The sequence below is a fragment of the Monopterus albus genome, unplaced genomic scaffold (assembly GCF_001952655.1).
Source record: "Monopterus albus unplaced genomic scaffold, M_albus_1.0 scaffold5.1, whole genome shotgun sequence".
Taxonomy (NCBI): Eukaryota; Metazoa; Chordata; class Actinopteri; order Synbranchiformes; family Synbranchidae; genus Monopterus; species Monopterus albus.
This window is the reverse complement of record NW_018127885.1, coordinates 2075206-2088567: the sequence shown is the minus strand read 5'-3', so window position 1 is coordinate 2088567 and position 13362 is coordinate 2075206. Positions and strand designations below refer to the sequence as shown.

At 39.1% G+C, this 13362-nt stretch overlaps 2 protein-coding genes across 2 annotated transcripts in view; both read left to right on the top strand.

The window, feature by feature from the left end:
• rasgrf1 (Ras protein specific guanine nucleotide releasing factor 1) overlaps positions 1-11104 on the top strand; it is a 23371-nt gene extending 12267 nt beyond the window's left edge. The window contains exons 10-27 of the mRNA XM_020613980.1: positions 2-157; positions 557-620; positions 948-1090; positions 1217-1299; positions 1399-1647; positions 3059-3429; positions 3524-3643; positions 4364-4534; positions 4696-4802; positions 5341-5453; positions 5559-5619; positions 6432-6535; positions 6630-6714; positions 6825-7022; positions 7112-7191; positions 7272-7389; positions 7482-7550; positions 8673-11104. Coding sequence (XP_020469636.1) covers positions 2-157; positions 557-620; positions 948-1090; positions 1217-1299; positions 1399-1647; positions 3059-3429; positions 3524-3643; positions 4364-4534; positions 4696-4802; positions 5341-5453; positions 5559-5619; positions 6432-6535; positions 6630-6714; positions 6825-7022; positions 7112-7191; positions 7272-7389; positions 7482-7550; positions 8673-8765 — 2385 coding nt within the window. The 3' untranslated portion in view covers positions 8766-11104. The remainder of the gene's footprint in view (position 1; positions 158-556; positions 621-947; positions 1091-1216; positions 1300-1398; positions 1648-3058; positions 3430-3523; positions 3644-4363; positions 4535-4695; positions 4803-5340; positions 5454-5558; positions 5620-6431; positions 6536-6629; positions 6715-6824; positions 7023-7111; positions 7192-7271; positions 7390-7481; positions 7551-8672) is intronic.
• Positions 11105-12457: 1353 nt separating this feature from the next.
• ctsh (cathepsin H) overlaps positions 12458-13362 on the top strand; it is a 4008-nt gene continuing 3103 nt past the window's right edge. Inside the window, exons 1-4 of the mRNA XM_020612728.1 lie at positions 12458-12624; positions 12762-12793; positions 12954-13059; positions 13138-13208. Of these exons, the coding sequence (XP_020468384.1) occupies positions 12561-12624; positions 12762-12793; positions 12954-13059; positions 13138-13208 (273 nt within the window). The 5' untranslated portion in view covers positions 12458-12560. The remainder of the gene's footprint in view (positions 12625-12761; positions 12794-12953; positions 13060-13137; positions 13209-13362) is intronic.

Below are 13362 nucleotides of genomic sequence, written 5' to 3'. Positions count from 1 at the left end.
GCTCATCCAGGTGCCAATGAGTGAGAAGGGAAAGATCACCCGTGGGCGACTGGGCTCTCTGTCTCTAAAGAAAGAGGGAGAGAGGCAGTGCTTTCTCTTCTCCAAGCATTTAATCATCTGCACCAGGGGTTCTGGGGGAAAGCTTCATCTCACCAAGGTGGGCCTGCACTGCTGATCTAGAGCTACACTTGTAACAATAGTAATGATAATCTTGTGTCTTTTTGAGAACTTGCACAGTGTGCTTTGCCAGGAGAGCTGGGGTTAATGACACCTTGCATACAAAGGATAAAAAGCCAATAAATAAATGGAAAAATTACAAATAAAATAGGTATGGGATTATTATTAATTCTTCTTGTTCTCCAATCAACTCCAAAAGAGTTCAATTTTCAGTGGAGACGCTGCTGATCCTTTTCCACTTTCACAGATTTGTTTTTGTAGGAGTATGAGGCTGATTCTTATAAATGTATGATACAGTAGGTTGTGCAGTATTAACAACATGTTGAGTCAAACACAGCTGGTGTGAAGGAACTGGATGTATACTGTGTGTTGTTTGCAGAATGGAGTAGTCTCACTTATAGACTGCACTCTTATGGAGGAGGCTGAAGGGACAGATGATGAGTGTGAGTGTTTCATTCATATAGCACAGTACAGAAATCATGTGTTTTGTATTATTACTACAATGTACCAGATAATATTTAATATTTTAGAATTAATATTTAGATCAGTTAAAGAACTATGGTATACTATTACAGTATATTAAAGACAAAAAGTCACAAAAAGAAGACACAGTTATAAACAGATTTTTCAGTCAGATGCTTTTTCTCTGTTTGTTGTGAACACAGCTATAATATAATATTGAAATGAACAATTTTTGCACCCGTACTGTATAACTGCTAAAACCTATAGAGGAAATTACATCTAGTTATGCCTTTGTGTTCACCTCAAAGCCAAATCAGACAAGAGCAGCCAAGACATGGAACACCTGGACTTCAAGATTGTCGTAGAGCCAAAGGACAGCCAGTCATTCACAGTCATCCTGGTGGCCTCCTCAAGGCAGGAGAAGTCTGCATGGACCAGTGACATCAGTCAGGCACGTCAACATGCATCACAGTCTCCAGCAGTCAGACAAGAAGCCAAGGATGTTGCAGAAATCCTGCATGTTACAGAACTTTCTAATATTTTCTCTCAGTTTGATTTTCCTCCATCTGACCTACAGTGTATAGACAACATCCGGTGCAACGGGTTAATGATGAATGCCTTTGAAGACAACTCCAAAGTCACAGTACCACAGATGATCAAGTAAGCAGATTTTGTTTTATACATGCAATTCTTAACAACTTCTCATTTTTCTGGCCTGTATTTCTATTGAATTTATTGTGGGTTTTTTTCTCTGAGCAGGTCAGATTCGAGTCTGTACTGTGATGATGTGGACATCCGCTTCAGTAAAATGATGAACTCCTGCAAGGTGCTGCAGATCCGATATGCCAGTGTGGAGCGCCTGCTGGAGAGGCTGACCGACCTCCGTTTCCTCTCCATTGACTTCCTCAACACCTTTCTGCACTCCTATCGTGTGTTCACCACTGCTGATGTGGTCCTAGACAAACTCATTACCATCTATAAGAAGCCCATCAGTGCCATTCCCGCTCGGTGAGTCACATTACATTTGGACAGATCTGAATGTTGAAAGGTTGTAGAAAACAAATCCTTTTTGATATGTCTGGCATCCTTCCAGGCCTTACCATACTGCATAAAGATGAGACTGATTTATCATGATGTGAAGCACTGTCGGCATCTAATCAATGCAAAGCTCACACAGGAGACAAAGAGCTTGCAGGTTGAACTTTGAGGTTTAACTGCAGCCACATGAATTGTTTCTTTCAGTTTTGACATCAGATCATTTGTGAATTAATTTAAGATATGTAAAGATGAGTAATCAGTAACTTCAGGAATGGAGTCTAAGCAACATTCATGCAAATAAAATTTCAGATGGTCACATAATTCATGAGCGCATAGATAACAATGAAACAAAATTAAATATTTTTTAAATAAATGATGAATGTCAGGGTGAAACATGAGGCTAGCTGGTGTTCAGGGATATTTGTATGTAAAGTACTTCACATTACAAGCATATACGCTCATTCAACCTGGCTCCCTCTTTACCAGCTGCAACATTAAATATGATGTACACAATAATGCATCAGTTGTTATAACTCAATAATTTGATATACATTAATTTTAAATGTGTCATTGTGCTATAATGAGTACTTTTGCTTTTAGTATTTTAAGTATGTTTTGATGCTAATACTGTACCTTTACTTAAGTGACATTATGAATGCAGGATTCTACTTGTAACAGAGTATTTTTACACTGTGTTCTTGGTACTTAAGTAAAGTATCTAAGTACTTCTTCCACCACTATTTGTTACGTGTGTTGCATGTAATAGAATTAGTGTTTGGATACTACATGTGACACTGGAGCAGTTAAGTCTCTCCTGCCTGCCTGGGAGTGTCTCAGCTGAGCTCTGTTGCTCTATGGCAACCAACCTTGGTGCTGCAGGACCCCACCCTCCTCTCCCTCGATCCTTGTTTGCAAAGGATCCATAGTGTGAAATATTGATGGGGTGTTGCAGTGGGGCTAACTCGCCGCTCCATGGGCCTATTGTGAGGGCCACACTGTGGGGTTCAGAACAAGAAGAGCTCCCCAAGCCCACGCCCTGCAGCATGCTCTCCCGCAGCGCTTGTCATGTCACTGTGAGACACCTACACTTGTCTGCTTGTGTCAGCAGTGGCCATGCGCACTATCACTCGCTGTGCTATTTATGGGAACCCGTGAGGTCGCCAGGAGGGTGGCAGGGAGTGGGAGAGGTTTTCTGCAACACTGCAGCCTGTATCCTGCACTAAAATGATGAGATGTGACTGCAAAGAGACTTCTTGTTGCTGGGCTGACTTGGGTTTGCATAAATTATTAAGGTGGTGTTGTGTAAAGTATACTTACCGAATGTAAAAGAAATGTATTCCTATATCCAATATTCAAATGCATATGTCCTCTCTTGACACAGATCGCTGGAGTTATTCTTTGCCAGCAGTCAGAACAGTAAATTCCTATATGGAGAGCCTCCCAGCTCCCCCAGGGCCAGCAGGAAGTTCTCCTCCCCTCCTCCTCTCGCTATTGCCAAGAATTCATCTCCAAACCGTCGACGCAAGCTGTCCCTCAACATCCCCATCATCACTGGGGGCAAAGCTCTTGACCTGGCTGCCCTCAGCTGCTCCTCAAATGGCTATGCAAGCATGTACTCATCTGTGTCGCCGTTCAGCAAGACCACCTTGGACATCAATAAGCTCTATGTATCCAGCCCTATCTCAAGCAAAATCCCTGATGAAGGAGAGGACAAGAAGGACAAGGTGGAAGATACATCAGTGTGCAAACAAGGTAGAATAGCTGCAGCCTTTACAAACAAATCATTGCAACTTGGATTTGTTGTAATGATGTTTTGAGTGACCTCTGTGCTTTTGTTTTGGTACAGATCTCTCAGTACGTGAAGAAAGTGACAATGATCAAAACCAGAGTGATGACGGAGATCCAGAAGCTTCTCCCACCAAGTCACCAACCACCCCAAAAAACCTCAAATGCAAAAACTCCTCAGGTACATTGTGTATTACACATGTGCTCTTACATAATAACAACTCAATAGTGTCATATTCAAGCTTGTAAGTTGCACACTAACATGCCATCTGTATCCAACCCCTGCCAGAAGCATAAGTCATGTAAAGTATAAATTTGTTCATGGTTATGAACATGTGAGGGAAGCCAACGCTTGGCTATAGCAGGTGTTAGGGAAGATTGTGTCATAGCAACTACATCAAGAGCGTGTTTTCCCTGCCGCCCCCAGCAATGAGGCTGTTTCACTGGAGCCAAGATTATCTCTACATTTAAATCTTCTGACAAAATCACACAAATTTTAAATGTAAAGCCTGCTCTGGAATAGTGAATCAACAGAAAATGTGAAGCAATGTGTATCGCGCATAGTGTAGGATCCTCAGCTGCTTATGATCTGTATGTTTCCAGGATTTAAACTGCAGAGAATCTGTTGATTCCTCTGTTATGCTGATATTTGGTGGCTATATTTAGCTGCAACCATCTTGAAAATCAAAGCCTCTTGTAAAGGAAAGTGTGGAGGGAGATAGTTGTGTTGGCCTGTAGTGCTTCCTAGTGGAGGCTTGAAGGAATGCAAGGAGGAACAGGTTTTTCTGCAGTCAGTAATAATATGAACGTAAATCATTTGTTATGTCTGTCTTCAGACCTATTTAATTTACCACACCAAAATCAGTCTCATGGTTGTTTTGTCTTTATTGGTGTTTCCTAGAATTCTCCCTGTTTTCCTACAACAACGGCATGGTAATGTCCTCATGTCGAGAGCTGGATAACAACCGTAGTGCCCTGTCTGCTGCCTCCGCCTTTGCTATTGCTACAGCTGGAGCCAATGAGGGCACCCCTACCAAGGAGAAATATCGGCGGATGTCCCTTGCCAGCACTGGTATACACACTTATCCACTGTCAGGACCAAAGTATAACAATAGTTATTGTTTAACATAACAAGGCTGCCAAGGACTGATGTTAGATTCATAGCAGCTGGTGTTTGCTGCCAAATGTGAGAGCCTAATATCAAATCTCAGTATATCAATATATTTTCTACAGGTTTCCCAACAGATCAGAGAAATGGAGACAAAGAGTTTGTGATCCGACGAGCAGCAACCAACAGAGTCCTGAATGTCCTGAGACACTGGGTGTCCAAACACTCTCCGGTAAAACATCCCAACACAATTCAAGGCACATTTATAGGCACATTTCATCAGTGCTGGATGACTGGCCCTTTTTTTTCCACATTCATTCATTAAATTACATCTGGATGCAAGGACCGACTGGGACAAAATGTGGGTTTTCGGCAGTAATGGTTGAAGTAACTGCTGAAAAACATGATTTCAACTTGTTCAAAAACTTGACTTCAAAATGTTGTCAAATTATTATCAATAAATTATTATCAACCTGTACCCTCAGGTTAGTCTTTGGTAGCTTATAATATTCAAAACACTGTTGCCCATAAAACTGTCCACCTGCTTACATACTGTACAAAAGGGATTATTTTGAGGGCTGTAGAAAGTCATTTTGTTGTTAATGGAGGGAAAACGTAGCCAGGGGGGAAAAGGATTTAATGATCTAAAATGCAGAGAGCAGCACAAAGTGTAGCCAACTGATCTGAAACAGGGGTTTTGTTTAACTGTGACCAACAACTAAAAAGCACTTATTAAGCCAACTGTAAGTGTGTTGTCTGTGCCTCTCCAGGACTTTGAGAATAACAATGAGCTGAAGACAAAGGTTATTGCTTTCCTGGAGGAAGTGATGCATGACCCTGAGCTGCTGACCCAGGAGAGGAAAGCAGCAGCCAACATTATTAGGTACTATTGTTTGCTGTTTGATCATCAGACCTCAACTCATAATGCAAATCCAATATTTGAAAGTATTTATTATAATGTACATACTTCTTTCCTCCTGAACGTCAGGACTCTAACTCAGGAAGATCACGGTGACAATCAAATCACCCTTGAAGACGTGACACAGTTGGTGAGTAAAGCTGCTGCAGTTAATGTTTGTGTTTAGTGTAGAGCAGTTTTAAAGTTTTGACAAAATATGCCAATATATCTACATTTATACTGATGGTGAGAAGGACACTTTCCACTAACTTTCTGTCGCTTGGCTAATCTAATTATTCAATAAATTGTTTTAGGTCTAATTACTGAGATATATATGATGGACATGGCGTCACCACTTCCTTCCAGTATGCAAAGGTGAAGCCAAAATATTATGAAAGCTGCAGCTGCCAACTTGCTTTTTTTGCATCCAGGTTCTGCACAGCAGCAGCCAGAAGTAGAGTGGCAACATCAGGCTGCTAAATCAAAGCTGTCAAATCAACTGCAATACACCTCTTTTTATATGATCAAATTACTTATTAAAAACAAACTTAGCAGAAGAAATGACCACTTGTAAACAGGTGCGCCTGATGTCTACCAAAAACCACAGAAGTGACCTCTGGGATAAATTGATCTGATCTGATCCCAACTACTAACATGGAGGATTTATGATATATACTGCAACCAGCCACAGGAGGGCGATAACATCACAGTGGCTTCACTTCTGGGAGCTCTTAGCCTGTCCACCATTTTCTCAATCAGTGGTTCTAAAAAACATTTTGCACTGCCAACTACAGTATTTTTACATATTTTCTCTCCTTGTATCCTTTTTGACTGGGTTTATAAGCACAAACAATCTTGTGCCATTTACAGAAATTAAGTTAACTACATTTTAAGTATTTGCATTCTGTTTTTCACTAACTTGGTGCATATTAAATTATTTTCTGAATGTTCAATGTCTCCTAGGTGGGAGGAGGGAAGGCAGAGCCCTTTGAGAATCACTCTGCGTTAGAGATCGCAGAGCAGCTCACTCTGCTGGATCACCTGGTGTTTAAAGTCATCCCATATGAGTAGGTACCATTTATGCAGTATCTGTGGCCAAGAACAAAGCACATACAAACTCAAGGTTGACTGTTGTCTTGTGTTTATCTGATCACTTTGCAGGGAATTCTTTGGACAAGGCTGGATGAAGAATGACAAAAATGAGAAGACACCTTATATCATGAGAACAACAAAGCACTTCAATGATGTATGTTTCATTCAACAAGCCCCTCACACAGCTCACCTAGTGTAACTGTATTGTGATTTTCAAACACAATATTGAGTCTAAATACCTCATTTATCTCTTTTGTCTGAAAGATGAGCAACCTTATTGCAACAGAGATCCTGCGCTGTGAAGATGTGGTCACGAGGGTAGCTGTCATAGAGAAATGGGTGGCTGTGGCTGACATCTGCCGCTGTCTCCACAACTACAATGCTGTGCTCGAGATCACCTCCTCCCTCAATCGCAGCTCTGTTTTCCGCCTTAAGAAGACCTGGCTCAAGGTTTCCAAGCAGGTGTTTATGTCGCTATGCATTCTTTGATTTTCTTTTTCTTCCTAATGTACTTGCTCATTAAATGTGTTCTTGACCAACTTTTCTTCTAGACAAAAGCATTGATTGATAAGCTGCAAAAGCTGGTCTCATCAGAAGGCAGGTTCAAAAACCTGAGAGAAGCATTGAAGAAGTGAGTTAAGTTCAGTTTTGTACTGGCTTAATAAAGCAAACATGCAGCATATGTGATGTGTGTGTGTTTTCCCCCACCAGCTGTGATCCTCCCTGCGTGCCCTACCTGGGGATGTACCTCACTGACCTGGCTTTCATTGAGGAAGGAACGCCAAACTACACCGAAGACAGTTTGGTGAACTTCTCCAAGATGAGGATGGTGAGATATTTGGTGTGATGTCACATGGGAGACTTTGTGCAAATGTGTTTTTAACAGTCAGATTTTAACATCCTGCCTCTTGTGCTTTTCAGATCTCACACATCATCAGGGAAATCAGGCAGTTTCAGCAAACAGCATACAAAATTGACCTGCAACCAAAGGTAGATTAATACCAAGGCCATAGACCAGTGGTTCCCAACCCTCTTGGTTTGTAAATATACGCTATGTCTAAAATAATGGCAGAGAATTTAGACAGAGCAAGGAGAAAAGTTTTAGAAAAACATTTATTTAGTCAGGCATATTGGTTTGTAACGCTGATCCGTTTTTACCTCAAGATATCGTCATCAGGAAGGAAAAGTAAGAAACTAGAATTACTGCTTTACGTTCTATGCCTCTGCCAACCAGTCAAATTCATGGGACTGAACAGATGTGAAGTCACTGACCATGACCTTTGACCACCAAAACCTAATCATCCTTGAGTCCGGGTTGACATTTGTTCCAACTTTGAAGAAATTTCCTCAAGGAGTCTCTGACATAACACATTCACAAGAATGGACCGTATGGAGAGACAGATGGGTGGAAAACCTGACAAAATCATGCCTACAGCTGCAGCTATTGCCAGTGCAGAGGCATAAAAATGAAGCTATGTCTACTTGTAACCCCAGTTCACAGGTTGTTTATGTTGACATTGCAGCTATTTTGAATGAATGAATGATTAATCCTTCTTAGGTTCTTTTATTTTAATACATTTTAGAGACAGCAGAAATTCAATTGTCTAGAAACTCACAAGAAAAATGCAAAGATTACAAACACAAATACACCATTTTATGTAACAGAAAATCTTTTTCCTAATAACCCCATTTTACAACCCCTAACATCTGTGTTGTAAACTCTTGAGAGTGGTCCTGATGTCCTGACTGGGGTAAACAAGACAACTGACAGAAAATAAATTGGAAAAAAATGCTTGCTACAAAATGGATACTTTTTTCAGATGTTACTTTAATGTTTTCTTTGTTTCTTTTTGAATTGTTGGCTAGTTTTATATCTTCAAGCTTCTAAAAATGATAAAGATAAATCACTAATAAATAAGATCAAGATAAATAAATTAACCCAGTCATGGCGTACAGTATGCTATCAGAAGTAGACACTGCTTTAGGTTGGAAACCATTGATATAGGGAAGAAAGAAAATGGCTGCCTTGCCTGTTTTGTATTGTGAAAGTGCACAGATTAATCTCTGTTAAAGAAAAATTCTTAGACTTTTCTGTCTTTTTTCATATTTCAGGGATCCCAGTATCTATTGGATAACAGCTCTGTTCTGGATGAAGAAAGCATGTATGAAGCCTCACTCAGAATTGAGCCTAAAGTGCCCAACTGATGGGCAAGCTGGTCCTTCACGTTATTTTTCTGTTAATATGTCATATCTGATAACATACACGTTAACTTTGTATAATTGTACATGTTTATGATATTTGCTCTTCTTTGACAACACATTCTGTGATCTGTTTCAAGCATAATAACAGAGGTCTCTTCAGTTGCACACAGCTGTGTCTTCTTAGTGACCAATGACATTATTTTGCATTTCATACCGTGCCAACTTCGCATTTTCTGAGCACTCACGCTGTCTGCCTTTATTCTCTTTGCTTGCGTTTTATTGATGACTGGGTTTTTCCGCAACTGATGTAGCATTGTAAAAATGTAACTGCATCAAATCAGGTAAAAGAGCACAGAGAATTTAGCTGAAATTAGTGCTGGGAAACCATGATCAGTGGCGATGACAGCAGGGTATCTCAAGCATTTCCCAAACCAAAATAAGATGCATTTGTTTTGTTTCATTTTTGCTCACTACTCAAAAGACAGAGACTCCCAACCATTTTTTGCACTGTGGATCTTTTTTTAATTGATAGTGGCATTGTGGGTCAGCCAACAGGAGAACAACACCCTGTGTCTGACTTGGTTACTTAAGATTAACTCCATGTGTCTGCAGCCATGATAACAACTCAGTGCTATGAGCTAAATGCTAAAAACAGCATATGTATGTTTACCATGAAGTTCACCACGTTCACTGTTTTTGTTTGAGACTTATAGGAAAATATTAATTTTTTCAAGTATTGGTTATAAACTAAAGTATTGGGCCACTTAAAATTATGACCCGATGATGGCACTAGATGAAAATACAAGGGAATGCCAAGTTATTATATTTTGTCCTGAAAGTCGGGGCACATGATGCTGTGTGCCTAATTTTATGGCAATCCATCCAATAGGTGCTGAGGCACTGTGGTAAAACACACATATATGGCACTAGAGGAAAAGTCAGTGGATCACCAAAGTCATTCGGCTTCATTCTCTAGCACCCAAATGTGTCAGAGTTTATGAAAATCCATCCAAGTTGTTGAGGCAAATCCACCTGGACCTCTGTTCTAAGATACATGTAACCTAAAACTGACAAAAAAATTCAATTGTCTTTTTAATTGTTGTATAATGATACATTCCATTTGTAGCCTGTTGTCATGAGTTACCTAAACTCACCCTGGACACCTCAGTTCATTTTACTGTACATAGTCACTGATAAAGAGGGGTTTAGATCGCAGCAATCCATGGCAAAAGATTAGCAGTCTGAATTTACTTTTACACCAATATAGCACAGTGAGTTTCTCCCCATTTGTCTAACTCTTATGGTTTTTGATTTTTTGTTCAACTCAAACTCATGAAAAAGGTCACATGCGATGTTAAGTGTTGTACCTTAAGGTTTGGCGATACTTCTGTAGAGAAAACGGCCGTTGCTCTTCTGTAATTAAAAGACAATCTGTCCTTTTTGCTGTTCCAGTGATTGTGGAACGTGACTGTATATCACTCTGTTATATGCATTGCTGTTAAAAACTATGATACAACGTATGTGAATGACCTCTGCCTGCAGCATTCAAACACTATTTTTGTAGTAGTATAAGAGAGAGTGACCTGCTCTTTATATAAACATGGGAAAGTATTTTGTACTTTGTTGTTAATTCACTTCACTGACATGTGCTGTACATTTTGTACATGCAACCCTGCATATTTCTCAACGTGGAACAGTGTAATCCTTTCCCAAAAACAAAAATAAAAAATAAAAATTGTATCTCAAGATTAAACACAAAACAAAGCTACAGTACAACAGTGTGGTCTTGAAACCATGACTTAGAGGTAGGAGACAACTTCAAAGTGTTTTGCATTTATACTGTAATCCTGTCTATAACCATTTCTGTTAGCAGGAATATAGTAATGTAGTGCTTATTCTGTGAATATTTGTATGTATTTTTACTATGTATGTACAGTACACTTTTGAAGCTCATGTGGCAGGCATGCAACACCTTCACAGACAGAATAATACTATATACTTATATTGTAAACACTTATACATGCACATAATCTTATAAGGTATATAAACAAATAAACATTTTGCTGTTAGCAATACCCAGTGGTATGAAAATTATCTTTCAACCCTCATGTTTCCACACCTTAAGAAATATTCCCAGTTTTGTATTAAAAAAAGAAACAGAACAAAAGATAACAATAAATAAACAAAAGTATGTTTCCCAGTTACCTCTTGCTATAATAAATCAATTTTATCTCAGGGGGATTTTGTCTCAAGTGTTTTTGTAGATTGTCTATCAGTTGGCTTCATGTTCCTCTATGATGACATAAAATGTAATCCGGTAGTATTTAACAGCACCTCTCTGTGCTGCCAAGCAAAGATGTACAGCAGCTGACAGTCATGGATGTAACTTTAAAATCTGGGCTTTATGTAAAAAAAATACAGACTATTCAGAATTTTCACAAATACATAAACTGGAAGAAAATGTACATGTAGTTATGTTTAAAATACATTGCTTCAAGTGCTTCAAGTTGTCATGTTTTCTTCAGCCCAAAACAATTCTACCCAAACATATTCATATATATCCATATTACTGCATTAAATTTTAAAGTGAACATTTAAAAAAAATCCACATCTCAAAAAAGTAAGGTTGGTTTTACAGCTCAAGGGATTTATTCACTGTATAGTGAGACAAAGACACTACACTGGCCTAATTATTTAAGACTTTTTTTTATAAGCAGAGCTTACAGAGTTATCAGTGGACCACATGTGGAGTATTCTACCATTATCAAGTGACCCCTGACCTAACTTGTCTGCAATGTGCACATTAGCACTGTACAAGTACTACTCTTAAACTAACAAAATTGATTTTGAGGTTATTGTGAATTCCTGTCTCACTATTGCACATTTTTCAAGTTATTTGATTTTAATTGTAATTAAATGTTGCACTGCACTTTTTAAAACCAAAAGCATTAATCTGTTTGCAGTAAATCCATTGTCTGCTGGCGTGTTACTTTTCTGCCACTTAGTATTTGTCGCCCTTTGCATGTTTGCTACCTTTTCATATTAAAAATTGTATAAGAGTAAAACATGTGACTTTTTTTTATAAGCAGAGCTTACAGAGTTATCAGTGGACCACATGTGGAGTATTCTACCATTATCAAGTGACCCCTGACCTAACTTGTCTGCAATGTGCACATTAGCACTGTACAAGTACTACTCTTAAACTAACAAAATTGATTTTGAGGTTATTGTGAATTCCTGTCTCACTATTGCACATTTTTCAAGTTATTTGATTTTAATTGTAATTAAATGTTGCACTGCACTTTTTAAAACCAAAAGCATTAATCTGTTTGCAGTAAATCCATTGTCTGCTGGCGTGTTACTTTTCTGCCACTTAGTATTTGTCGCCCTTTGCATGTTTGCTACCTTTTCATATTAAAAATTGTATAAGAGTAAAACATGTCTGGCTGACAATAATATAATGTAAGCAAACAGCTACAGTTAATAAAACTGATAATGACAGTAGTTAATATTAGCCTACATTGACAATAATTAATGGTAACCTACTGGCAGCCAAGAGGCATTGGAAAGCCCCCAAATCTAACTTTGCATAGGGCCCCATAAGGACTTGGGCCGGCCCTGCTATACCAAAACAAATTATGAAGAAACGTGGTCACCGACACTGATTGGTTGGTTCATTCATTGTTCTCGTTTATTTCCGTCTTAGGGGGAATTCACTGAATGCAGTTCAACTCGTGACTTGCCGTTCGACCGTCATCTGGCGCTTGTTATCATCCGGAGCGTTAACAAGTGATCGTGATGGACGCTTTATTTTTCTTTGCTTTATTGTCTGCAGCTTCAGCTTTTCGTCTGTCAGAACGAGGTAATTTGCTACGGTAGACTCACTCGAGCAGTTTATTTGTGTCAACTTTCACTTTCATATTCTACCATGGTGTTTGTTGCTGCCGAGTTCTTGTTTAAATCACTGGGTTTGACCATATGAATCTGCACAATTTTCAGACGAGTTTCACTTCAAGTCATGGATGGCACAGGTACAGTATAACCAAACACTGTGTGTACTTTAACAGATTATACAATAGTTGCCATATGTGGAGCTGAGAAAGTTACAGTAGACTGTTACCCATGTGTTTCTGAGCTCCTGCTACCATAATATAAACATAATTCATTTTTTTAAATCCCCCTCATGTACAGTACAACAGAGTGTACAGTATGAAGGAGTACTATGAGAGACTCCAGATATTCACTGACAACAAGAGGAGGATTGACAAGCACAATGAAGGAAATCACTCCTACACAAGTAGGAATAGCCTTCACTATTTAATCTGATAGGGGTTACAGTAAAACACATTGACCTGGTGTTTATCTCTTCCTGCAGTGGGGCTGAACCAGTTTGCAGACATGACCTTTGCTGAATTTCAAAAGTCCTTCCTCTTGTCTGAGCCACAGGTAAAGTTATCCATGAGGAAGTAGTTTAGACAGATTTTTCAGATAACCCATTTTGACAGCACGGGTAATTGTGACATTTTCAGTTTTTCTTTTTTAATAAATCTGCAAAAATGTCAAACATTCTGTGTTTTTCTGTCAATATGGGGTGCTGTGT